General features: G+C 49.2%; 3 protein-coding genes across 5 annotated transcripts in view; 1 reads left to right on the top strand and 2 right to left on the bottom strand.

Moving 5' to 3' along the window:
* The window catches only part of LOC112588050 (uncharacterized), a 144,675-nt gene extending 140,819 nt beyond the window's left edge, over positions 1 to 3,856 (bottom strand). The window contains exons 1-2 of the mRNA XM_025306645.1: positions 3,716 to 3,856; positions 2,800 to 3,051 (exon numbers count right to left, since the gene is read on the bottom strand). Of these exons, the coding sequence (XP_025162430.1) occupies positions 2,800 to 3,014 (215 nt within the window). The 5' untranslated portion in view covers positions 3,015 to 3,051; positions 3,716 to 3,856. The remainder of the gene's footprint in view (positions 1 to 2,799; positions 3,052 to 3,715) is intronic.
* The window catches only part of CycD (cyclin D), a 41,738-nt gene extending 26,083 nt beyond the window's left edge, over positions 1 to 15,655 (top strand). Inside the window, exons 3-5 of the mRNA XM_011154106.3 lie at positions 9,340 to 9,502; positions 13,538 to 13,683; positions 15,246 to 15,655. Coding sequence (XP_011152408.1) covers positions 9,340 to 9,502; positions 13,538 to 13,683; positions 15,246 to 15,461 — 525 coding nt within the window. The 3' untranslated portion in view covers positions 15,462 to 15,655. The remainder of the gene's footprint in view (positions 1 to 9,339; positions 9,503 to 13,537; positions 13,684 to 15,245) is intronic.
* On the bottom strand, positions 3,725 to 26,518 carry LOC105191022 (DENN domain-containing protein 5B). Of its 3 annotated transcripts, none has more exons than XM_025306644.1 (4): positions 26,154 to 26,518; positions 25,857 to 26,063; positions 25,377 to 25,505; positions 3,725 to 3,956 (listed from the first exon to the last, which is right to left on the bottom strand). In XM_025306644.1, exons 1-4 carry the CDS (start codon positions 26,231 to 26,233, stop codon positions 3,938 to 3,940), a joined length of 435 nt encoding a protein of 144 aa, XP_025162429.1. In that variant the 5' UTR covers positions 26,234 to 26,518; the 3' UTR covers positions 3,725 to 3,937. The 3 variants fall into 3 exon arrangements, with proteins under 3 accessions (XP_025162429.1, XP_011152404.2, XP_011152405.2); XM_011154102.3 differs by lacking the exon at positions 3,725 to 3,956 and adding an exon at positions 23,006 to 23,584; XM_011154103.3 differs by lacking the exon at positions 3,725 to 3,956 and adding an exon at positions 23,006 to 23,584 and having other exon boundaries at positions 26,168 to 26,518.
* Between the last annotated feature and the right edge of the window lie 483 nt (positions 26,519 to 27,001).

Genomic DNA, 27,001 nt, shown 5'->3' with positions numbered 1-27,001 from the left:
GCCGATCGATCACCCGCGCGCGCTCGCGCTCCTCGATATTTCCGAAAGCGCAAGCGAGTCGGTCTTACGCAATAAAAACCGTCGCCGCGCGACGGTTGGAGCACGAGGAAAGCAAAAATTAACGAAATACGAGCGGCGGCTGAAATATAATATTGCATCGAAATATTCGTCTTCATACGTCGGATCTGCGTAAATATTGACCGAGTCGAGGCCAGTCGCGCGATATGTCGCGAGTCGGCTTTCTAACTTCTAAACCAACAGGCAGGCCGATTCTCTTCCTTTCGTCGTTGTCGTCGTCGTCGTCGTCGTCGTCGTCGTCGTCGTTGTGTCGTGTCGTGTTGCGTCGTCGCGCGCTGGCCTCGACGCGCGGATGTGACGTATCGGTGGCACACAGCACGGCCGAATCCCACCATGTGCGTCGCGCGAAAAAGCGAGACGAGACGAGGCAATCCTGCCGTCGATAGTCTTACGCGCGAGCTCTCTCTCTCTTTCTTTGTCTCAGCAAGTTGGTAATTTGTCCCATAATATCAGACCCCTTCAATTTTTCTCTCGATTCTGTCATGCTCCGCTTACAGCACGAGTATCGTCGCGTATTCCAAAATCTGTGAATTTCAGGTTTCGCTTGTCTCTCTGATTCCTCTCTAACATCGCTTTATCGATTAAGAGTCATCCTATTATTTGTCTACAGTAACGTCCATATCCTCCAACGCACTCTGATCGTTCTTAATTTTGCTGTAATGAGCTGAACAATTTTTTGTCTCGTGGGTGGCGACATGCGGGTACCCGTACTCAGGTACACGTGCGTATCGATATTTTTCTGGAAAGATCCCGGCGGGCAATTAAGCCTACTTGAGTCACCTTGTTAAGCGGGCGTCTCGGAGCGAATGGTGATTTGTGAGGAACGCCGTAAATCACATTTTAACTTCAACTTTTACGTGACTGGCCTATCTCAGCCTCGAGAAGACGAGAGTGTGCGTTCTTCGCGGTAGGTGAGGTTTCATCTTTGTTTCAAGCCGCGTATTTTGCCGCGACACAACGCGGCAAATAATCCTATCCGCGAGAGCCAACGTACCGTGTCGCGCGTACAAATGTCATTTGACACGTGTGTAAAAATTCCGATAATTTGCAATCGATCGAACCGCAATTCTCTCCGCAGTGACAATATGTACGACATTAATATGTGCGACATTAATATGTACGACATTAATAAACACAAAAAAATACAAGGACCCATCCGTTGCGCGATAAATTCTGAGAAGCTACGCGCGCTTTCTCGCTCTCTCCGCTCTGAATGGAGAATCAGTAGTTACATCCGGTGCTACGTCAGACGCGCCGAAGGCAAGCCGAAGTCGACGCCGTGCCTTTTAAAAGTGTCGGTATCTCATCGGTGCGCGAGCATATATATTCTATCAAACAGGACGCTTCCTCTCTTGCTAAATAATTTCTGTATACGATATTTATATCTATTTAAAGCGAAAAATATATATACACATTCCCGACACGAGAGCACTAGCGAACAAGCCCGACACTAGCAGCAGTGGCGGCTTGTTCGCGGCCGATATGCGGATTCGTCAGTGAGTCGGTTCGCACGAGAACGAGAAGAGAGAGATCTCGATAGGGGCGACGATGCAGAGTTCTCATGCGAGTATAATTCGATTTGGAGGGACCCAACCCACGTCGGATCCCGAAAATCTCGGAATGAATCATCTTTCTCTCTCTTTCTCTCTCCCGCGCACTTTCCGCTGCGAAGGCGTGGACCTAGCTTTTATTTCGTCGAGACGTCCCAGTGTTCTCAGAGGCCCCGAGTTTATTAATCGCAGATTCGTTAAAAATTTCGTCGGGTCGAGGCGCTTATAGTTTCTGTGAAAATTAGAATCCCGTCGTTCGCATAGGACACGAGGAGAAACGAGAGAGAGAGAGAGAGAGAGAGAGAGAGAGAGAGAGAGAGAGAGAGAAAGGAATCAGCGGCGAGAGAGGGCGAGTCGCCGTGGCCGTGTAGTGTTCCGGTCCCGACCGAGTCGAGGAAAGGAAGAAGAGGTTTCTTATGTGCGAAAAAGGACCCGGGGTATGCTCCGGTAACCGGAGCAGATGTGTCCCGCAAAAGGCGGTTCCTGGAAGTAACCTCGAGAGGAGCCGGCCCCATTGGCGTAGTCGACGTCAATTAAATCGAATCTCGGGCCCCTCGGACCACAGCCTTCCCTCGCCCTGCTTGCGCTCGCTGTCGCGTTCTCGTCCTCTCTCACTCTCGCGACTCGACGAGGCGACTCTCGAGATTGAATTTTTCATCGGGGCTATCGGCGGATTCTCTATAATTAGCCTCGCGTTGTTGGCGGATCCGCCGATCTGGGAAACGCGCGATAGCCGATAAACTCGGGATCGGCGTCAAAATTGCAGCCCTCAACGAGGCGTCAAGTTTCGCTTGCTTAGAGCCAGTTTAAATAGAAGTCGCGTCGAATAATATGTAATAAAAAAAGTATGTGTATATATATATATATATATATATATAATAACACACACATGCATGCAACGGGAGAAATCGAGGTGTTTCTGCGTTCCTTTTATGAACGCATCTTTTATAAACACCTCTTCGCCATTTCGCACCATTTCGCGATGTTGCGCTTATCACGCGCTGTTCGCCGTTTTCGATGATATTAACGATGATTTACATGATCTATCTGAACACTTACCTGCGAGAAAGAGTTACTGCAAAGAGGGACGGAGGGGAAGAGAGAAACGTACATCACAGAAACATTATTGACACAGAAACATTCTTGACACAGAAACATTATATTGACTTACGCATAATCACGTACAGCAACCTGTCGGAGTCGGAGCGCGCCAATGCTGGATGCGGAATGCACGGACGGTGATTCTGGTTTTTGTTGCCAGTTATGCCGGGCCAAGAGGGAGTTCGGCCTTTGTACTTTATTTTTGGCCGGAATGGTAAACACCTTGCTCCTCACAGGCGCCGCCCTTCGATTCCGCGCCGTCTTGTCCCCTCCCTTCGGCGGCATCCCCGCGTCGTCTCGTTTTCTCGTTCCGCGTTACCACCTATGGGAATTCGCGCTGATGAAATTCTTATGTGATTATGCGGCGCGACGGGGGCTTTCGGGCTCTTTGCGTGATCAATCGCGGGACTCCCGAGCGAGATCTCGTTTGCGTCGTTTTTGGTGCGCGATTCTGGGGCTTTTCTCGAAAACAGATGAGCGTCCGTCTCAGACAGTTTCCTTTTTAAGGAGTCTGACCGCTCGAATTACTTCTTTGTTTCCATGATGATTGATTGAGAGCTACTTTCTTTTGCCTTGTAGAACGAGCTTGAACTACTTGAAGTAAACGATAGCAAAACATAGAGATGGGTATTAAAGCGGCATGGCTCGCTACCTGCGGACGTACTCGGTCTTCGTTTAGCCTTCGGTGTACCGCGTTCTTAGGAAAAATAAGTAATTAGGACGTAGAACAAGGAAAAAAGAATAAGCAAACAAAGGCCTTTCTCTGAGAAGCCGCTAAATATGAACCCTTCCAAGTAGCTGGAATCGTCGGGAAGGATCACAAGGGCACTCGAGAGCGCCAAAATATGGAGCTCGATGGTACACCGAGAGTCGTCGAGTCGCGGTGGGGGGGGGGGGAGAATCGTGCACCAACGGCGGTCCCGAGGACTCGCAGGACTCCCGTTATGTAATCGCGACCAACGTTAAAGCGCATAAATTTCATTTACCTTGGCACTTGGTTCGCAGGAAATATCACCGCCGAGTCCTGGCCGCGCGGCTTCTCCTTCGCTGTCCGCGTCCTGCGGCCTCCTATCGATCCCTCATTGCGAGCCAGATAAGTCGAAGGTCCCCGCTTCTCGGAAGCGACCAGGTAGCGACGCGACCGCAAAATGGGCTCGCCTCCCAACTCCCGTTTGCTCGCTCTATTGTTCTGGTGTCGTTCTGGTGGCTCACGCACACTGATACACTCTGAAACAGAATTTAGCCGCCTGCTCACCATTTCCGATCGGATATCACAAAACGACGCAATTTTCCGAATCTCGCTGTCGAGAGCGTCGAGCGACATAAGAATATGCGCGGGGTAGCCGCAACTAAGAAGGAAATCGGTCACGGAACGGACGAGGCTGTTAGCGCGGATAGGTTAACGTATCGCGTGATTTCCTCGCGAGAATCGCTGCGTGTTGCTCTTATCGCTGAAGTAGCGACGACGAGGAACACTTCATTACTCGAGCGTCGAAGTGTACAATTGTATGGAATTTGAGCGTGTGAGATCAGATCCGCCGGCCGGCCTGCCTTCGGCAGGAAAGGCTTGAGGGAGGCGTCATTTAACTTTTACAAAAGGATTTTCTTGCATCCTTCCTCCTCGTCCTCTTTGCGCTACTATTACTCTTGCTCTCGGTACTCCGTATGCCCGTCGACCACCTGTCGACGATTTCACCACCTACAAGCCGAAACCGGCATCTGGATACCCTGGACGGGCTAAAAGGTAAAAAAGAGGAAGAGGAGGACGCGTCCTCGCGGCGTACACCACGTGGATATATGCAGTAATTACGATTAATGATCGTAATTATGCGTTTTCGCCCCGCGCGAGTCCCTATCATGACATACTATCTCATTCTCCCTCACTCTCTCTCTCTCTCTCTCTAACTCTTTTTCGTCTCTCCTCCGCCGGTGTCACAACAACGTGTCACGATATTCGGTGCGCCTAATATTAAAAAAGTGCCACATGCGCGTCGGGATTATCTTTCTCACGCTCGGGAAAGCGGGGCGCCCAAGGTGCGCGCGATCCGAAGCGACGACCGTGCGAACGCGATCGCGGGCCGCATGAATGAGACGCATAAAACGCATAAACGCGCCGCGCCGTACCGCCTGCATGCTCCTCCGCCGTCGATCGCTCGATAGTTATTGACCTAGCTGCCAATGCAGTCGCAACTCGAGAATCGAGAACGGCCGTAAATTCCAGACCGGAAATGCAAACGTAACTGCCGTGAAAGTATTTAACCTCCATCGGGAAATTTATTCCCCCGGCTGCTTTGAAAGATTGCCTTCTTTCTTCTATTTTTTTATGCCCAAGTGTCGTATCGCGCACGATCATCATGTCGCGTTATCCGCGAGTGTATCTGATTGTGCGAAGGTGTGCACGATCGTGGAAATGCGGGAGAATACATCTTACGGTCCTTCCTAAGAATTTTAGGCTAAATTTGTTAGATTAATAAATTGACCGATTTTCGAGTGATTTTCATCGAAGTGCAAAGTTGCCGGAATTTTGAGGAGCGACTGTGGAGATCGATGGATGAGCACGACGAGAATTTCGGTTGAAAGTTTCCGCGGACGAGTACGGTAAGCGAGCCGAAAGATCGTAAATTTGCAGGACGAAGCCCTGATAGTTTTCAATAACGACTCGCGTCGTGATTCGCAGCCCTTTCGTTCCACGGCAGCGACCCTTTCGCTTTTTTTCCCGGTTTTTTCCTCTTTTTTTTACTCCGACTGTCGCTGTATCTCGGACGTGATAAACAGTCCGCTTTATTATTCCTCGCTGCATAATATTCTGCCGCGTCGTTGCCGGTGCGCCGTCGTATAATATGAATCGACCTTTATCGCATGTGCGCGCGCGATTAAATTGCGCGTGCTCTATGCCTGCATGCACGCATGCCTGCGTGCGTGCGTGCTTGCACTCACGCTTTCGCGCGAATCCCGAGTCTCGCACGCATGCGAGAATACGCACGAGCGTTAATAGAGTTCATTCTATCTTCGATGCATTATTCAGTTTCTCGACTCGCTTGAGAGCGAGCAGCGTTTTGCGTGCGATTTACGAGGATCGATAAATGATGCTCGCGCGGCGCGTTGCACGATGAGAAAGAGGGGGACCCAGGGGTGATGATGAGGGGGGAGACGATATTAACGAATATCTGCGGTCATGTGCGTGACACAAAGATTGCACGTCAAATCGGAAATTACCTGGAATTACGGGCGTGTTTAATTACAGAGAGCGCTCGCGCGCGTACGAAGGGCTCGGGATGACCTGAAAATATATCGGGGTTCACGGAGGAGAGAGAGGCCGGGCCCCCCATTCGTTCGGACCCCCCATTGCAAAGTGCATCGGAAGGCTGCGCGGAAGGGAAAACGGAAGGCGTATAACTCGCACCTGCTCTTCCGTATCCCACGGCATGCCTCGACATCTTTTTGCCCGATCGTCCCTCTTTTTCACCGTGTCTCTTGATCCGGTGTCGCTCGAGTATCGATTTCCGAGGCGCGCGTGGGCTCGCGTAGGCCGGAAGTTCCAAGGTTAAGAGCGAGATCTGTCGCGAGGGATCACAACTTTCGCAGGATCATGTCGGAGCCTCGTAGCTTTCACTCGCTCGCGACATCGCGGGACGACCGAGGCCGCTCGGCCGAAACGTGCTCCTCCTCCTCCTCCTCCTCCTCCTCTTTTCACGATTCGTGTATCTCATCGTAATATCTCCCCGTTGATACTGTACTACTTTTTTCCTAGCATATCGCACGAATAACGCGCACACGTTAGATCGCGAAGAGGAAGACACCCTTACTTATCGCGAGGTGTACCTCTTTTACGCTCGTGACTCCGCGACTCCCTCGCAGCAAATTTTCATCCGCGGCAATTAGAGATCATCCCACGCGCGAGCAATCTGCGCGTTTACTTATCGCTGTAAATTGCGCTACGCGGAATTTCCACGATGCTGACGTGGAAGCAGTGGGACGACACCCTCCTCCGTGGGGGGGCGAGCACGAAGGAGGCGCCGCTTATCATCAATGCCCGCGCGCGCTTATCGTCACCGATCGCGTTCAATTTTATCCCTGAGGTAGATCATTGTCCCTCGCTCTCCGCACCTCCCCCCCCCTCCCCCGCTCTCTTTGTGAATCATTACGTGTCGTTACGTTACTTACGCGCGAGCATCGTAGCGTGCACGCGCCGGCCACATCGCACATTACACACCGCTCGCTCAGTGACGAGCGACGACGGGATGCGCGTCGTCGCGCGTTGAACGTTTTACGTTCGCGTAACACCCGTCGGCATGCAGCCTCTCGTCGCCGCGTCCATCGCGCCTTTGCAAAATTCGTATCTTATGGATTACATATTTATCTCGCTCGCTCGCGCGCGGATTTCATATAAATTCCTTCCCGCTGTTCGATTTTCAAATGGGGCGGGCCGAGCTGTGCGAGGAGAGCTGTAATTATCAGCAATTATAATTTCAGCGCGTCTACGGCCCGTAATAATTGTGACTCCAAGTGATGGAGGACGAATAATGAAGTAACACACGACGAGAGATCCTTGCGTCGTCGTAATTGCCGCGTCGCGTCGTCGACGTCGTAACGTCGCGCGTTATAAGGTAGCGGTGATAGTCTCGCTTCTTTGTTATCGATCGTTTTCACTTACGATGGCAAAATCGTGAAACGCGAATGAGCGGAACGGAGACGTTCACGAGGCGCGGCTCGAGCGGTCGTATCGTTGGAATTTCGCCGAATTACGCCGCGCGAGACGAGAGATAAGGGCGCGCGGGGCCGAGTGACTTACTTTCGCGCAAGCGAAACGCTGCACAATCGCGTTGTGAAAATTAATCGACCCGTGTCACCAGAGGTCAGATAAACCGCATCGTGTTTAGAAAGTAACGATAACGCACCGATATACCGGCGACCGAGAAACGATTCGTTCGTTACGGCCGGTAGAACGTGGCGATTTACACACACCGACGCGACGCGCTCGTTACGTCGCAGCTCGTGTTCTTCGGTGTGTACGGGCCTTTGTTTCATTCACCGCTTTCCTGACGCTCGTATACGAGAGGAGCGTACGAGAGCGGCGAGCGTACGCACGCACGCACGTACGCACTCGAGCGCGGAACCCCTTCAAGGATGAGAATAAGCCGTGGAGTAGTAGGAAGTGAGAGAGAGAGAGAGAGAGAGAGAGAGAGAGAGAGAGAAAGGAGAAAAGAGATAGAGAGAGATACTCCCTCGGTTTGTCTTCCCTCGAGCGCACATCCTCTTCCATTGGAGAACTTTAATTTGGCTCGTACTACGCGATGACTACGATGACGACGGATAAACCGTCTTCCTTCCCTTCCGCTCTCGCGTTCGAACAGTGACGCGTTCGCGGCCAAAGGACACTCGTGTGCGACACGAATTCTACGTTTCGCGCGTTTATTGCGATTTTATTGATATACAACCTCACTCGAGAGAAACAGCAGAGATCCGTTCCGTTGTTCCGATTATTTTTATCGTTTCCGCGCAGTGCTGTTTCTCACAAAAGCCGCGCCTTTTCGGTTCCGCGAGATCGCGCGAAAACGCGTGGGCGAATTGCCGTCACGCGATGCGGAACGCGATGCAGCGTGAAAGAATGGAAACGCGCAACTCGGAGGCGATCGCACGTCCTGTCGGCCCGTTGAAGACCGACAGCGCGAAGCACGCGTCTCGCCGGAGCCGCGTTTCGTCACAGCCAAGCGACGGGAAGAGAATGTAGCCTCGCCGAATTCAATGGACTTTTAATCAAAGCGAAGGACACGTAGTACTCGTCGCGCTACTCCCGCCGTGTAATTTCACGGTCGAGAGAGAACGGGGATACTACGACGTACTCCAGAGAACGAACGTAGTAACCTCGCCAGAGAAAGAGTTAATCTCTCTCTCTCTCTCTCTCTCTCTCTCTCTCTCTCTCTCTCTCTCTCTCTCTCTCTCTCTCTCTCTCTCTTTTTCCTTCGTGCTCAACACTCGGAACGGTGAGAGAGGCCAAGGCTACTTGATTTTTGACGACGTCGCGCGCGAGCGCGCAAACGATTCGCTGTCGCACCTGCCCGCAATTACGAACAATTAGAAGCGGTCTTTCCGCGTTCGCCATTTGTCCTCGATGAAAAGGATCTAAAGAGGATCTAAGACGCGGATCTAATAATCTGTCGGCAAATTTCGCGAGGAGGTCCTTCCTTCATCGCCGAAGCGCTCATCCGTTTGCGCAAAGCGCGTGACTCGTATTATTTAAAATATAGCACATCATTGGAACATAATTGACACGTCTGAAGATGCAAACGTTTGTCACGTCGAGTGCATAAAATCTCGGGGGATCTCCGTGAAATTCTGAATTTCGAGTTGGACAACTTGAAATTACCAGCAACGCGTATCCTCTTTCATCCTGCCGATCAACCTTATAATTATCGACAAAGACAGCCGAGTCGATCAGATGGGAGAGAGACCTAGTCGAATTGGCCTCGAGACGCAGCTATTGAATGCCATGCTCTCCCTCCTTCTCTCCCCTCCCCCGCACCACCCATACTTCTCGTATAGAGAACGGGAACGTGGTCTGTCTGTCGCGAAGTTAAACGAGCGGCATGCGCTCGACTTATTGTTGCAGAGGTGGGAGCAGCTGGTCGTCTCTAAGCTGAAATGGGAATTGTCCGCAGTGACGCCCGGCGACTTCCTCATGCACATTCTCAGCAGACTGCCGATGCCGCGTACTTGGGACACCGTGATGGTCAGGAGGCACGCGCAGACCTTCATCGCTCTCAGTGCGAGAGGTAAGAGCGAATAATTGCGGTAGAATTAGGAGAGAGAGGAAACGCGGAATCTCGAGCGGGCTTTAAACCCGCGAGGAGAACAGAAGAATGGAACGCGACTTGATATCGTGATTTTTCATATTTTCATGTTGATTGATTCAGATCCGACTGATCGATCGGGTCCGGATTGATAGCGAGGACCAGGAATTCGTCCGTTCGAGATTCCGCGTCACATTTCTCACCGACGTTTATATACATTTGTATTCGCTATTATCTTATTATATTTACTATTGCAATATTAATACTTATTTTTTCGCTACGTTTTTCGGTTGTCGTGCAAGTAATCTCGGTGACTGACAAAATTTTGAGGTCGACAAAATTTCGTAAGAACGGAGTCGAACGATTTTTCGGAAAGTGGCAAAACAAGATTTGCGCATTCAGATCGCGAGTACACCCGAAAAGAAGCTCGAGAATATTTTTATTTGTTTTTGCTTAAGTCCAAGCGCACGATTGCTTACGAGATGACCGACACACGCAATTTACGAGTCTGTTATCTCTCTTTCTCTCGGCTCTCGAAATATCGTAATAGCGGTCGCAGGTTACGCGAGCATCGTCTAACGAGTCAGCTTCGAAATGCAAAAGACATTTTTTTTATTCATCTTGCGCTGCGCTTTGTTGTCAGCCGAGGCACCGGTGCCTCGGTGGCGGGGTCGTAATCGCGCCGTACATGCGCTCTCGGTAAATAACAACCAGGTTACGTATGTCGTTAACGTGCGCGTTAATGAATATACGTCGGTTCGTCATAGAACAGCGTACCTGCGTGCGTACACACGCACACACACACGCACGCACGCACATATATACATCGCCGACGGAAGCCGTCACGTAACGCGAGTCGCGCACGAATCGCACTTTTTCGTTTCGTTTTTTCCTCCTCTCTCTCTCTCTCTCTCTCTCTCTCTCTCTCTCTCTCTCTCTCTCTCTCTCTCTCTCTCTCTCTCTCTCTCCCCCTCTCCCTCTCTCTCTCTCTCTCTCTCTCCCCCCCTTTTCTCTTTCTTTCTCTCCTAAATAGGTCACGCTTATACATGTGGACGAAGCCGCCAATAACGCGCGGCGCGACTCGGCGCGAGAAGCGTCGAGTATCGCTCGGCAGGGTAATTCGCCCTTGTTACACCTCTCGTTCCATTCCTTCCCCTCCCCCTGTTACTCGCGCTATCATTAACACGCGTTTCGCGGAAGCGGAAGAGCAGCGGCAGGATCCGCCGAATAAACGAGCGGTATCATTTCTCCGTGCGATCACACGCGGCGCATTTGTAATTTCCAGCGTTCTACCGCTATCTCGGTCACTCGTTATTGCTATTAGCATTACGCTATTTTCAGAATCTAGTTCTGTTGTTATCTCTATGCTAATGCCGCGGTGAGAGTTGTGATATCGGTGAAAGCGGAAACCGCGACACCGTATGAAAATGTTCTTGCTCGGCGGCCAGTTGTAGTCTCCCCCTTTCGTTGCTGCAGTCGGTGCTGAGATTTAGTCGCCATGTTGCTTCGTCGGGCGAGATGTTCGTCGCGACGAAAAGCGAGAAAATCCGACGTGGACGAAGGATCGCGAGCGATAGTTCGCGCACGGGGCACTAAAAAGGATCGCGATCGAGCACGTTTAAATGCCTGAACGCGTCTTCGTCACGTTCTCCTCGTTGCTCTTCTCCTTCTGTGCAACACAACTTTTCTCTCTCTCTCTCTCTCTCTCTCTCCCTCTTTCTTTCTCTCAGCTTCCTTCCTCTTCTTTTCTTCTCAACACTCCGTCGGTCTCCTCTCGCTCGGTTGTTATTACAACCACGATGGCAAAAACGCGACGCGCGTTTGTGAACGCGGGGAGGATCCTCGTCCTTCGCGACCGTGATCCTGGTACTCGTGTTGGTGGCCGCCGACGAAGAGCTCGATCGACCGGAGAGAAAGAGAAGAGGACTCGGCCAGGGTGAGGACGCGCGAGTCGTTTCTCACGGATCAAACTAGGCAATGCCGTTCTCGGACGGCGCGTTTTTCCGCCGCGCAGCGGGGAAAGTGAGACGACGTTTTGCCGCGAATTTCCCGCGAAATCGGCGTTCCGTAAAACCGGTTTTTCCCGTGCAAAAAAAGAGGGACGAAGATAGATAGTAGCAGGTATCGGGGTAACAGATATAGATTACCTCCGGTAAGGTTAATTTACGTGACCGGCCAGATAGACGCGTATGAAGCTATTTATCGTTTGCACGGAGCGGCGCCTGAGATTGAGCCAGTGTGGTTTTGATTATGCAAGCTAAACTCTCTCTCTCTCTCTCTCTCTCTCTCTCTCTCTCTTTCTCCCAGGCTTGAGTTTCGGTACGCACCGCTGCTGCACAGCGATAATTTCGTCTGATGTTCACATTCCGCGGCTATCTCTTCGCCTTGCACCCTCCCGTCTGTGTGCCTCTTCCTGTCTCTTTCTCTTCTTCTTTCTCTTTTCTCTTGTCCTTCCTCTCAAACTGGTTCTACGTATCCGTTTCTCATTGCACACTTTTAATTTCACTGATTAATAAATCGTGGTGCGTTCCGCGGACGATTTACCACTGTGCCCTTTTCTTTTTCATTCTGCCTCCCCCCCCCTCTCTCTCTCTCTTTTCGACCGCGACTTTTGAAATCTTCGGGCCTCATGTTCGCTCAGAATCGCGTCGGTATCTGTGTTCCATCATTAAACTCTTGATTGACTATTTAACGTCGATTATTGAAATTCTAATTACCCGAGTCGTAATTTAAATATGCAAATCCATCCGTCCCCTTCGCGGCGCGCTTTACACCGAGCCTGAGAAACGCCGACGTGGCTGGCGTGTGACTCCTGCCTTTTTCCGTCTTCTCTCTGTCTCTCCGCCGGGCGACTCGAACACCAAAGAGCGCATTAAAAAGGCCGTGTGACAGCGAGCTGAAAATTGCAGTACCGTTAAAACGCCGGTCGAGATGTGCCGGGATTCGAGACGTTGGACGTTAAACCCGTCGTGTTCGTCGACTGAGGCCGGGTCGTTCCGCTGGGACTCTTTCTTCTTCGCGTCGACATATTAAGAAGTCCTTGCACGGATCGCCTGTCCTCTTTGGTGAAAGTGACCGGTGGTCCCTGCGGCACTTTCTGAGCTGAGAAGGCACCGCGTGCTGCGGAAGTCCGTCCGTTCTGTTTGCCATAATCCTGCTGTGCGGTTCCGAGGTTCACCGGTGGTCGCAGATCAGGTCGAAAGCTTGCGACTTTACTGCTGTACAAATGGCGGGCGGTATTGCCTGAATGAACGCGGCGGTATGAATGAGCCGCAGGAGCCGAATGAACGACCAGGCCTCGTCTTATCTTTCGGGGAAAGAACTGTGTGGCATGGTCGACTTTTCCGCCGCTGTGTGTCAACATGACTTCCCGATGCTAAATCCAAACGACTGTTTGGTTCAAAGCACCGCGGTGGCGGTCATTCAGGATAAAACGCCACTGTAACGACTTCTTGAAATATCTTGAAATATCTTCTTGAAACTTGCGTCGAGAGCGGACGGGTCTCATTGTTACCGCACCGAGAAAAGAATATTTCACACTCGCAACTGTAATTATTTTTCTCTCATTTTTTCAAACAGACGTCATCGCAGTGACGGCGACGGCATAAACTCGCGTGCTTCTTCTTTTCTGCTGCGATTATCTTCTTTTCCGTTAGAACGGTGAGAGATAAGGAACAGAAGTTAGCGCCGAAAATGACTATAATTTCAGTGAGACAGTTTTTTCTGTCGGTGCGTAAGCGGCGTTTCACCCGCACTCGCGCGAATATATTATAAGTATATACAGTATCTTGTCGTATTGGATTAGCTGTCGCTTCAATTACACCCTGCGAGACCCTGACAGAGACACGCCGATCGCGCTGTTATTAGCCATTAGGCTATGTTCGAGCCGCGCGCAGATCGGTAAAGCTCCGCGGCTCCGTGGCGAAAGGGTTAATCGCGTGTATGGGGGAAGCTTATTATCGCGCGAGGATATTCAGCCGTCCCTAACGCGCGACCTGTCTGCTGTTTCTGTTGCAGAATACAAGTTCTCCATGTACACGCCGAGCATGATCGCGGCGGCGAGCGTTGCGGCGGCGTTGAACGGACTCGACTGGACCGGGAAGACCGGCTACGGATTAGCCGGTCTCTTGGACGAGCTCACCCGTATCACCGCCATCGAACAGGTTAGTCACCGGATCCGAACCCCCGCGCCCCTCCCACCTGCCGCCCCTCACTCTCTCTCTCTCTCTCTCGTAGGAAGCAACGTACTACGAGCGTACTACGAGTTACCGGCGAGCGAGTTGTACATAGTACGCGCTGGAGTAACGTAAGATTTCATTATGAGATACGCGCGAGACCTTCGCGGCGCAGCTGGATGGCGATCTCGTTAGCTGCGGGAGCCGCGAGAGACGCGAGAAGCGAGCACTTTCATCGTCAGCACGACGACGATTTTCGCGATTACGCAACTTCGAATTCTGGAAATGCGCGACTTGTCCGCGCAAGACTTTCGCACTTCCACAGCACCGTTGCTAAACCGTCGTCGGCCGTTCGCGGGCCCGCTTCTCACGTTTCCGCTCTCGCGGACGAGTTATGTGGTCACGACCCTGTAAGTGAAAACTCGCTGATACTTGCATTCCTGGGCATCCGCGTTCCCGCACGTAGAGACACTCGTGTTGAAGCGAACGAGGGACACTTCTCAATGAGATCATCCCGTCTGGCTCTCGGCCGAGACCGAGACCGAGACCAAGAGACCGAGACGAAAATCGGCAAGAAACGATACAACACCCTTTGCAAGTCCGATGGCGAAGGAGAGAGCGAGAGAGATACGTACTCGCGCGGGACGCAAAAAGCGCGACGGGAAGCGCGCGCGGGAGGGGTGCTTGGCCAGCAGGTGCCGGGCACATGTTCGCACATACGCGGGGAAAAAAGGGCCGGGGTCTCTGCGGGCCCCGTATGCGCGTCGGAGTCCGAGATCGCCGTTTCGTCTCTCTCTCTCTCTCTCTCTCTCTCTCTCTCTCTCTCTCTCTCTCTCTCTCTCTCTCTCTCGCTCTCGCTCTCGCTCTCGCTCTCGCTCTCGCTCTCGCTCTCTATCTCGCTCTCTATCTCGCTCTCTATCTCTATCTCTCTATCTCTCCCGCCTCTTCCCTCCTCCTTTTCTTTCTCTATACGCCTAGTACAAATAAACCGCGCGAATGAATGGCTCGGCATGGGGTCCGTGACCCGTAAGCGCAATATTTTCAGCGGTCCGCGCTCCGTCGTCTCATGTGTTTGGGCCCTGAGTAGGAAGACGCCGTCCTCGAGACCATCCGGCCTCTCGGGATCTTCATTCATGACCTCAGGCCACAGCCGTTATTTGCGGGCCCCGCCGGTCGTTTGGGGAGCTTTAAGCTCGTCGGGGGTAACCCGTGACGCTTTGACCCACTCGATCTCATGAGTGCGCTCTTAGGATAAGAAGATTCAGAAGCGTAGATGGCCACGAGGGTGGCGGTGGGGAAGCGACAAATTCGGAAAATATCGCAATGACGTAGAAAGACGTGGAAAGACTCGATGAAGATTGCCGGGTATTTATCGGAAACGAAGGGAGATTCAAACTTGTGACGCGACTTGAAATTATTCAAAGACAACTCCTGCGCTTGTCCAAACACACGAGAACCCTCGTACCCCTCTCTCCTCAGCGTTTGTACGGAGAACTTCATCGCGAAACATTGACAAACTTGAACAAAGTGCGTTCTCTCGCTTGTTTCAGGACTATCTGCAGGGTTGTCTAGAGCAGATCGAGGAGATGGTCCAGGCTCACGTGGGTGCCGAGGTTGCCGCCGGAAGTGGGCATCAGGTGACAAGCACTGGCAGCGGCCCGAGCGCGCCGCAAAGGCCGCTGGGGGACCAGAACACGAGCCAGGAGAAAATACTGGAGCACGAGAAGGCGGGCACGCCAACCGATGTCAGGGACGTACATTTTTGAAAACCGCAGCAGGGGGACAGTCCGCAGGGACCGACACACCGCCGATGAGCCTGAAAGCTGAGGAGGAGAGAGTAGGCTCCAGCGGCAGCGGCGTAAAGAACGAGACCGACGGCCAGCCGAGGCAGAAGCGAAGCAAGAGGAAAGCCTCGAAAGAAGAGAAGAAGGAAGAGGAGGAGGAAGAGAAGAAGAACAAGAACGAGAAAGGCGCGGTAGGTCCACCCGAGAAATGCGTGGATCCGCTGCCGTCGTCGCCGCCGCCGCCGTCGCCGCCGCCGCCGCCGCCCGATCGCACGAAAAGCGGAACTTCTCCCGAAGAATCTCGAGACCGAACCTGATCGCTCGTCGATCGATCGCGTTCCATTGGAAAGCCCCTGCCGTTCCGCCCCGACCCGTCCCGTCCCGTCCTGTCCCGTCCCGTCTCGTCTCGTCGTCTTGTCGCGTCAATCAGCTCAGCTTGACGAGGTGCTTCGAAGCACGAGCGCGAAGATCGAATACCGGCGCGGGCCCGCGCGACGGAGGGAAATTGTTGCGTTCTCGAGTCTATCTTGCGAGTCTATCTTGTGAGAAACGTAGCTGGATCTGTACAGGGGCGTCGGAGGAATCAAGAGAAAGAGAGAGAGAGAGGGGAGGGAGGGAGGGAGGGAGAGAGAGAGAGAGAGAGAGAGAGAGAGAGAGAGAGAGAGAGAGAGAGAGAGAAATACACGGCAGAGAAATCTTTTGGTTGTTTTTTGTTTCTTCTTTCATACGCGCGGTCCGCACACAATGAAGTCTCCGAGTATTACGCGTTTATTCGACGTATGCACCGTGTCATCGTCGGCGCGATTTTACGTTTTTAGGAGGTGTGTTTTTCTTTTTTTTTCCCAAGGATTTACTTTCGTCCCCGTCGAGCTGCGTCGACTGGGACCACGCGCGCGCGATTTTGATCTGATTTTTAATCGAACGATTCGGCTAGATAAAGCGCGCGCGCCTCTCGACCATCGGAAGAGCGTCGCGCGCGGCCGGCCGCGTGGTGATCGCCGCCACGTGAACGACAGACGATCGAAGACGAACGAAGAAAGAGACGAGCGATAGCCGCGATTAAGGCGTGCTCGAGACGATGCGAAAGAAACGTGGGTCGAGGACCACCGTGCGTGAGGGGTCCCATTGTGTCTGAATTCGCGCCGTTCCGACGTGTGTCGCCCGTAATAAAAGCGAAAAAAGAACAAGCGAGAACGAACGGGAGGGTGAAAGGAGGAGGAGCGAAGAAGAGACGAGAGGAAAAAAGGAAGGGAGGAAGGGAACGATCGCGAGAATCAAGAAGGCGTGCTGTTTGGGGGAAGGCAATGCAATACGCTTTACGCATCGAATAATTTCGTAATAGGAATGTATATACTTAACTTTTCTTTTTTAGAATCGAGAAATTATAAAGCGCTCCGTTACGATTAACACGAGAGAAGAAGCGAAGGGCGGAGGGGGGAGATTTAACGTTACGCCACGAGGGGGAGGCTCGTCCCTCCGCGCGCGAGTACTAAAAAGAAAAAAAAAATTCACGTAGTCATATCGAGTCATTTAGCGTTTTGTACATAGATATACGCGTACGAATAAAAAAAAAATGAGAATATATATATATATTATATTGAAAAAAAGTATATAAATATCTATATATATATATATTTGTGCGTATGTATGTGTATGCGTTTGCGCATGTGTGTGTGTGTGTGTGTGTGTGGCGTATGTGTAAATCGACGAGAGTAAGAGAGAGAAAGAGAAAGTGTGGTGCACGATCGGAAATGACGAAGAAAACGGGATACTTGGACTGTGCGATATCGAGTCGAATCGAATCGATGATTCAAAGTCAGCGCGCGAAATCGAGAACGAATGGTTTTCGGGGACTCGACGAAACATTTCCATCTCTCGTTCGAAACACACCTCGTTCGGTAGAAGGAGCATAATTCTGTTCGGAGGATGCTCGGCGGTCGGGACCGACAGTGTAACGTCGAGGGATCTTCGGATTTGTTCATACGAAAAATGTATACTTGAAAACGCTTCGAGAGCGTAACTCTTTTTTTCCGAGTGTAAGAACACTTGCGTTTTCTCGCCGGAACTGTCAAGTTTGTGACGAAGAAGTCATCAAACGGGATCCGCGAATCGATACATTCCGCACATTGGTCGGAGATCCTCCGGTGAATCCATTCGGAGCCGCTGCCGTATATCGCGCGACCCGGTCCGATCGTATTGTACAGTCTCGTCTCGGAACGTTCTCGCATCTTTCGGACATCAAGGTCCACTCAAATGTGCGACGCGAATCCGTTTACCCTTAGGTACACGCGACATGACCGTTCGTTTGCTTATTGCCCCGCGGTTCCTAGGAAGGGTTGTTGCGCAGTAACCCGCCGTAATGGGCGTAATGTAGTAATGCAAGTGCGAGAGAGAGAGAGAGAGAGAGAGAGAGAGAGAATGATTTCCGCAAAGTGTATGCTATTGTCGCAGTTGCTGCATGTATATATGTGTATGTATGTGAGAGAGAAAGATAAAGGGGTGAGAGCGAAAAAAAAAGAGAGAAAAGGAGTAGCGGAAGGAACGACCGAGTGAAAAAAACCAAAAAAATTCGACCTCTCCCCCTTTCGAGCGTTGTCGCGCAGTCGAGAAAATTCGCGACTCACGTGAGATTCGCGTGACGAGCGTTCACCGTGAAGCGCGGAGCGTGTCATCGCGGCTGTATATATGTGTAGGTAAAGGAAAAGAGAGAGCGTGCGATTAATTAAGAATTAACGCGTAAGTGTAAGGAGAGAGAGAAGGAAGAGAGAAAGCAACGAGATGGAAAGCAAGCTCGAGAGAACGACGCGGCCGAACACGATCGCGACTGGCCCGACGCGAGAGGTGATCGTCGATCGAGAATTTCACGGATCGAGACTCGAGCGCGCGCTGTCTGATTCCTTCCGTCACCACGTCGGTCGGTCCCGTCCGCGAAGAAGCACCTTCGCTTTCATGCCCGAGTCAAAGCAGACGGTTTCTCGGCTCAGATGATCTCGCGCACGATTACTTCCGACTCTCCGTCGTCCCGCGATATGTATCGTTATGCGATAAATTGCCCCGATCGTGCGATATCGCAGGTCCCACCTTCTCATCCGGGGCGACGTGGCGCAATGCCGAACGCGAGCGTACGCTTCGACGGAAGGTACTGCTAAGGTCGCGGTACATAACACATATATACATTGAGACAGAAAGTGGAGTTGCTAGAGTACTTAACGAATGAGAAAGCCTCGGAGGGAAGCGGAGGAACGAGTGTCGTATCGTCGTTTATTCGCCCGCCTCGCGGACCTGCTGACGAAGCGGCCGTGCGCGTATACGCGTCGTGTAGCTCCGAGGACTCTCGCGTGAGCGAGACAATCAGCCTGAACAAGGGTGACGCGAAGAGACGCGGGATACCGGCAGATGAACACGAATGTATTTATGTTAATCTCATCGTCGCGGCCGAATAGCGCACAAAAGAGAGGGAGAGTATGTGTATGTGTGTGTATATGCGTGTTTGAGAAAGAGAAAGAGAGAGCGCCCAGTGCCACGAAACAAGAACTAGTTAGTGCGTAAATAACGTCAGCTGACCAAATCTTAGTACAATGTAACCGGAAGTCGAGTAATATACAAAGAAATCGCGCGCGCGCGCACGCGCGCGGGAGTTCCGCGCGGCTGATCTTCCCCTCTCCCCTCCCTGCCCCTTCACTCTCCCCGCCTGTGCTCTCCTTTCCGTTTCCCCTCGTACTTCTTCGTCGGGATTTCTCTTTCTCCCCCATCCCCCTTTTTTTCCTCGAAGTAATTAACGAATGTAAAGTTGCCCGACCGCGCACGCGAGAGCGGGGAGGAAAGAGCAATCGGAAACGAAGTTGCGTCGACGGACTGCGAATACCGGTCCCGAATACGGCAGACCGTATTTTCACGGATCGAGAGGTTCTCCGGCGACCGGAGTAACCGTGAACCACTTTAATGGGACTTGCGCGCCCGAACTGCACACTCGAGATACATAAAGAGAAAGAGCGAAAGCGAAGCGGGGGCGCGACTGTTCATCCTGCGCGTGTACATAATATGTAACTAATGTAATATGCGAGCGAGATATAGTGCGCGAAAGAATCCAATGTACTGCGTTTCGACGCGTGTGTGTGCGCGCGTGAAAATTGTAATCGGTTCCTAAGGAGAAGATTATTTAAACCACCCGATGGTGAAGATTATGTTACCTAATCTTTTAACAATGTCCACTATCCTTTGCAAGTTGTCCGACTGTGGGCCTGGCACCGGTCGGTCCCAATCTAGTACATCATGCAGAGAATGTTTTCTGCGAGGAAGGAGAAGAAGGAGGAGGCGGAGCAGCGCAGTCGCTTCACACGTGACAGGCGAACGCGCGCTTCAACGTTTTCATTAAGCAACGAAATGTGTATATAGAGAAGCAGCGATAGCGCCGTGGAGAGAAGGAGCTGATGATTGTCTGAAAGCCCAATCGTAACTTTGCCGGCTGATCTCGTCGATTTCCAGTCGGATAAAGCGTCCCGATTCTACTAGCCCGCGAGTATCGGGAGGAAGATACGTTACGCATTCGAGGATTTCCGGAGGTCCGACGAACGGATATCGTCTTGTCCGCAGCAAGTTTCGGTTCCAGGTCCGCGAAGAGCGAGAAGCGAGATGATGAGAGAATCGGTGTAAATATAGGAGCGACGCGGAATCACAGCGTACTAAGTTCTCTATTGTTTTTTTTTTTTTTCTTAATAAGGACGAGAAGAGATAGGGAGGACAAGAAAGAGGAGGAGAGAGAGAGAGAGAGAGAAGTCGCGCGCGAAGCTCGATACGCAAAACCTCGTCCTGACTAAGGAAGTATATAGTCTTCGTGTGCACGCGCGTAGGAATGACCCTGTACAGTTCCTACGCGGTGACTATACGCGTCGAATACACGTTGCTTTTATAAGTAAAAAACCATACACACACACACACACACACACAGAGGAAGAGAGAGACTCGCATAAGTATAAATATACACGTACACTCGGTTGGACACATTGTATACGCTCACGATACATTTTCACTCGAAACTCACCATTTCGATCTGTCCAAGTGCCGGCTGGTTTTCTTTTCCTTTGTTTCCTTTTCGTTCCTCTCTTTGTTCGTTCGTTTTATTTTCCTTTTCCCGCCGTTTTCTTTTTCGTTTCGTAATAGCACAATAGAGTACCACTGATATACCTCAGAGATCACACTTCGCCCGGAATATAACGACTCCCCGTTGTAGCCCGAACGTACCGTATAGTTTTTACCAACTCCGTGAGGAAGACGACACTTGTATGCGTTACTTTTAATTGCCTTAGCACGTAAATATTTCTTTTTAATGCATAGGTGAAAGAATTGTAATGTGTAAATGATTCGCCGTCTGTGTACATACTTTGCGCGTCCTTTTTTGCGCGGCGCCGCAAAATCGATTGAAAATAATAAAGTATCGATATTTTATACAAATTGTCCGACTGGCGCGTCTCGTTACTTCATCCTGATGATCGCGTCTCTCCGTCCTCGGAAAGGAATTTACTCTCTTAATCGAGGCGATTCGCGATTAGAAAAGAAAGAAAGCCGATAGATTACCGCGAGACTCTAGGCTGGAGATCGTTTCGTCAGGACGTACCGCCGGAGGAGATCGAAAGTGTATGCAGGTCGATGACAAATCTCGCCATTTTCTCGCAAGGGATCGTGATATTAATCTACAAAGAAGAAAAGAGAAAAAAATCGCTATAAACATTGGCCGGTCTTTCCTCTTTGTCGGAGTCTCGTGACCTTGGAACTACTCCGTTCAGCTCTATCATTAGCGTTCTCTCGTTATTACCGTTTCATATTGTACCATTAACGCGAGCCGACCGCCACACGCTGACGCCCGCGGACGCGTCCGAGGGTCAGATTAAAATTTTGAATAACCAAAGTCACGATGAGTGCACGCACACATGCGCTCATGCCGCGATGCGTGTATTCGTTAGGCGCTTCTTTTATTAGCGCCCTATCGGCCCCGCGTTTTCATTCGCGTTATGTGCAATTAGTTACGCTTTGCGCGCAAATTAATTCGACGCGCGTCGAAATCATAGCGCGGCTCTCGCCACTGACCTCCATCGCGGTGGTCAACGTGTCAAGGGACTCCCCGGAAGACGGGGCCAGCTCGATACGCTCGAAGCTCTCTCTCGCCGAGACACGAGGGGTCTAACGAGGTCTAACTAGGTCTAACGAATAGCACGCAAGTATCGAAGCACAGCCATTAAAAAAATGTAATGTAACGTGTGTATGTATATGTTATGTGAATGAGCGAGTGAATGGATATCTCGCGTACGGATTCCTTGTAAATGTTAACATTTCGGAAAATAGTTACTCCATGAGCGAGTAAAACGTCGGGAGTCGGAAAGGTATCGCGCGCGTGTCCGACCGTGATATACATACGAAAAGTGTACAATATGAAGAAACTAAACGACCTAATGATAATATAACGGCAATATAAAACTGGTTACTGGTTAAGTAGGATCACATCTTTGGTACATCTTTGGTACATGGAATCATCAATTTTAGATTAGAACAATATCTCAACCAACTACTTCACTATTCTTATCTAGTGAACAGTTACGGCAAGATGACCATATATTCTACTCTCGTTTATATATTAATTATTTCTCATTTCTCTTCCCCTTGTTTTATCACCGGTCATAATATCGTAAACTTCTAGAACAGGACAAGAAAAGGATCTATGCTCTCTTTGTTTAACGTTATATCTCATAAATTCCCCGTCTAATCTCCCGTTGTTAATTTGTCATCTATAAACGTCTATTATACAGCTACATTCCCGGTAACAGTCTTCAGTTTTAATATATATGTATATATACTATTAACCCTTTCATTGCGGCGCCATCTCGGAGTAATTCATCAACAGGGACGGCGCGTTATTCGCACGTCAGTCGCTGCGCTGCGCAGACCAGTGACTAGTGACCAAAACAGTACCTGGAGATTTGATACCATTCTTAGGATTTAAAAAATAATAATTGCATATAAATTAAAAATATCCATTTCTTATTTATTTTAAGTAGCTTTTTAAGCTATTTTAATTTACTTAACTCAACTTGCAGATTTCTTCAATAATAATGGGTAATTAAATATAGAGGAAAAAATCCGAAATTGATAATGAGGAACAAATTCATTTTAATATAACAATGACAAACAATTTTAACATAATGAACGAATAAAGATAATAAAAAGATAATAGAAACAATTTAATAATCAATTTCGAACAAACTATTCGAATTGATATTGTTCACTGCGTGTATATTCACAAACGAACACGTGTCACGCCGATCACTTTTCGCACCTTATAACTGCAATATTACAACAAATATGATAACAATTGACTGAACAATACTTCGAAACAATTGCCGATACTTTAGTTGCTATGTTACATAGGACGATAAATTCCATGTTGAATCAATCGGTACAACAGGGAAGGTGTTATAGTACAAAAATGCAGAGGGCGTATATTTACGCCTTTCGTATATATTGAAAGACTTGTGAAAGCGTATATATACGCCTTTCGTAGTCAAAGGGTTAAATCCTTCTTTAATCTCTCTTTTTCATCTCAATGATAAAACTTGTCGAGCCTATTCTCTATATCGTCCTACGTAATATAACAATCGAACTCGTCGCTTGTCGCCATTTCAAACGCGACGAGATACTACCGCGGCGCGGCCGAGAGAAGCAGATCTGTGTGTGTATATTTCCGACTGGGAAGGAACTTGATCATTCTGTGACCTGTCAGCGATCAAAAACACGATTCACGTGGAATAAATTCTATAAATTTATCTCTTCTCCTCTTTTTCCAGAGCATATTTCATCAAGAGAACACAAAGAGATATTCGCGTTAAATTTTCAACATACGCCCGTACGTTTCGGCAAGTACTAATAGATACTAGAGATTCCGTGAGTCAAGCTCTTTTCGAAAACAATGTGAAATCCGCTCAACGGCTGAAGAATGTGAATGAGGAAGGTCAATAGCGTAGGATTCCTCAGAAACGAGTTTTCTTCGTACATGTCTGTCGTGGAACGCGCGTCGCTCATTGGCTGCAACATCGGATGAAGTACATAGCTGCTCTCTAAAACATTTAATCGAATTAGCGTATATGATGCGACGTTACTTTCCTAACGCCTGTAAATTGCCGTCGGCCCACGCGCCACGGTCTCTCACACGAAACTTAAATTGGGCGCCGGGTGCGGACAGCCGCACCGTTCACCAACTCTAACGAGACGCGATTTTCGAAAATTTCTTCCCCCCCCCCCCGCGTCGTGACCGATGGTCCGCCTACTGATGGACGGACGCCTCCGCGGCTGCACGTCACAATGAACATATTTCTCCTCTGTTTGATTCCCTCTGTTTGATGCAACGTTGCAATGAAACGAAGACTGTTTAGAAATGAGCGAATAATATATTTGGTTTGATAATATATTTTTCTTCTTTTCATTGTATATCATAGATCAAACTATAGTGTATATGACACCTCCTATAGCGAAGTACCGGATGACATTGTCACTGAATGTTAACAATTTACAGCTACACCGTTTCGCTACGAAGAGCGTTAACGCCATCTTTATACAGATCGTTTCCAAACACCGGAATGCTGCACTTGGGGTCCTTTCATAACATCATCCCCATCCGAGCTGCAAATCAGCTGGATCCGGAAGTGTCTACGAAATCCGAAAGGAAGGACCATCCTTTCCCCTCCCCCCAAAGCGGGATATATCGACAACTTTTATGTTGTCGGAGCCTTTACGGCTCGAGTCCCTAGCGTAACTCTTACCGAAAGTCAACTCACTTTCGGAACCTTTGCGGTTCGAGCCCTTAACTCGGCTCTTTATCGTGGGCATGAACCTTGCCCCATATATCTATCGTTTCCAGCTCGAGTCCCTAGCCTGACTCATATCGAAAGTCTCATATCAAATGACTTTCGGAGCCTATCTGGTTCGAGCCCCAAGCGCAGTTCTTTCCCACCACGGGAAGACACCCCACTTATACGGCCTTATAGGCCCGAGCCATCGCGCGGTTCACTCCAATCAGAAGTCGTTTAGACGTTTGGAAACTTCCAGGCTCGAGTCAACTGCGACATGCGACTTTTGGTGAAGTCAGTGTTTGTCTACAGCTCGAAAAGGACAGTTCAACTTAATTTCTTATTTTGTATACAAAGAAAAAAGGGGACACAAATTAAACGTAAAAGTATTTGAGATATCATCGGTTTTTCTTCTATGTCTTTGGCTCCACCATTTAATAGAGATGTGCGAACTATTCGAATTCGAATCGAATCGAGTCTAATATAATTCGATTCGATTCGAATCTGAATTCCTATGACTCGAATCCGAATAATTCGAAAATTTCGAATCGGAGATTCAATTACGAATCAAATATATTAGCGTGCATTATATTTGCATGCATCAAGTACAAAATGAGACATCTGGGCCTGTATGTTTGAACCCTTAACTTGTAATTAACTTAACTTATAATTAATAACTTAATTATAAATTTAAATATTTAAATTTAAATATTTAAATATTTAAATTTATAAGTAAGTTATTAATTAAAACTTTAAATATTTAAATATATATTTTACTTTAAGATGATATTACAATATCAATATCCCCTTTCATATTAAAACCTTCCATCATTATGTGCATGTTTAATAGTCATGTTAAATTTTTTAATGATTCGATTCGATTCGAATTCGAATGAAATTTCATAGATTCGATTCGATTCGAATTCGAATTAAAAAAATGAGATTCGATTCGATTCGATTCGACATAAAAATTCTTGATTCGCACATCTCTACCATTTAAACATAGTCATTCTCGTTGCGAATATTGAAACAACAAAGACGTAACGCGCGATTTTATACTTACCTCACCGCCAGGCAGATGAATAATTGAAATTTACCGTCCTTTCCCAGCGTCTGACTGAACATGTTGATTTGATCGAGGAGATGACAATAACACCTCTTGTATTTCCACTGCCTCTGGCCCCTCCGACTGCTGCGGAATGGAAATATGATCGACCATTAGTCCGCCATTATTAAAACTGATTATTAGATAATTCGCGACATATACAGTGTGCATTCAGAGATCTCGGAGGAATGAAAGGAGGTAAATCAAGTGCGTGATTAATAAGTAAAAACTTTTTCTTCCGTGTGAAATCGCATTCAACAGATTTTCGCTTCGAGACTTATTATTTCACTCTGATCGTTACTGAAAGATATCTCTTAGCGGAGAATACTACGTAGGAAGCACAAAATAGAGAAGCAGAGATTAATAAATTTGAAAATGTGAGAATAGTTTGTGGATATTGTAAGAGATTGTAAGTTCGCAAGAATTATTGTGACGCACCTCTGAGCGGGTTCTTTATTCAACACGACGCTATCCAGCAGAGGAAAGCTCCGAAAATATGCCGCTCGATGCGGAAGAATTTCCGCGGGCGGATTCGTCTCGAAATCCACGTTCGTTAACCTTTGCTGCAGTACTTGTTGCGTATCCGCGATGCTCGTGCAAGGCTCGTACCTCATCGATAGTATGATGCTCTCCCCGATTTTCTTCCTGAAAGTCACGGGAAAGAATGCGGATTAAATCCGGGTTAAAAATACTCATCGTCGTACCCAATAAGAAAATAACTTGATCGAAATTTACTTTAAAAGAGAGACCTTTGTGTTGAAATCGGGCTCGTTCCATGTCGACATCACTTTACTGTCGACGAGAGAGGCGAACATCTGCGTCTCGAGGAATCTCTGGTAGATGAACGGTAGATGCTGCGTAGGCTAGTCGGATGAAAACGTAGCCTTATCGAAAACGTGTTTTGTCCATACTGTCTCTGTTATTGATCCACTCATCCTTATCCTCCAATGCAAGAGAAGTAGTATATCTATTTTTTATAAAACCATCGCCGACTTCCGTTTTCTTTCATATACTCCATTCCTTCTCATCTATTCCACTCATCTTCACTCGTCCCTCCTTCCCCTCTGTAGCCTCCCTCCTCTCCTCCATTTCTCCACCCCCCTCATCCACCACTCTCCCTCCCCTCCCCTCCCAGTAACGTTCCCACTACGTCCCCTCAGCCCTTTCCCTCTCCCTCCTCCCATCTCGTGCGTTCCTCCCACACATGTTCCCATGTTTCCTCTCCTCCCTCACATATCCTACAACTCCTCCTCTCTCTCTCTCTCTCTCTCTCTCTCTCTCTCTCTCTCTACCCAATATCTCCATTCTCAGATTTCAGTCATTTCTGCCTGTACGAATGTAACGTTGCGTCTTGCTCTTCAACATTTTCGCCAATTCCTCCAGTACATCGGTCTTTTCGACTTTTGTCGATCTTTCAAGCCGTGACATATCGAAAGGACATTTCGCTCGTTGACTTTGTTCTCTCAGTGTACATCCAGCTTTAGGTAACACCGATGTAATAGTCGACGTATCGCCAAGCGTGTTGGCACTCGCGTCTTTCAACCCCTCTGCGCTCGCGTCAACGCATTCCGTGGGTTTCAACA

Source organism: Harpegnathos saltator, unplaced genomic scaffold, assembly GCF_003227715.2.
Source record: "Harpegnathos saltator strain DR-91 unplaced genomic scaffold, Hsal_v8.6 scaffold795, whole genome shotgun sequence".
Taxonomy (NCBI): domain Eukaryota; kingdom Metazoa; phylum Arthropoda; class Insecta; order Hymenoptera; family Formicidae; genus Harpegnathos; species Harpegnathos saltator.
The sequence above is the reverse complement of the archived record's forward strand: the minus strand, read 5'-3'. Positions and strand labels throughout refer to the sequence as shown.

Excerpts from the sequence above, each read along its gene's own strand:
- LOC105191022 (XM_011154102.3), bottom strand. The coding sequence starts at position 26,233 with ATGTTCGCCTCTCTCGTCGACAGTAAAGTGATGTCGACATGGAACGAG. Across the intron at positions 26,064-26,153 it reads ACAAAGGTCTCTCTTTTAAA|GAAGAAAATCGGGGAGAGCA; the intron begins GTAAATTTCGAT and ends CGTGACTTTCAG. Across the intron at positions 25,506-25,856 it reads AATAAAGAACCCGCTCAGAG|CAGTCGGAGGGGCCAGAGGC; the intron begins GTGCGTCACAAT and ends TCCATTCCGCAG.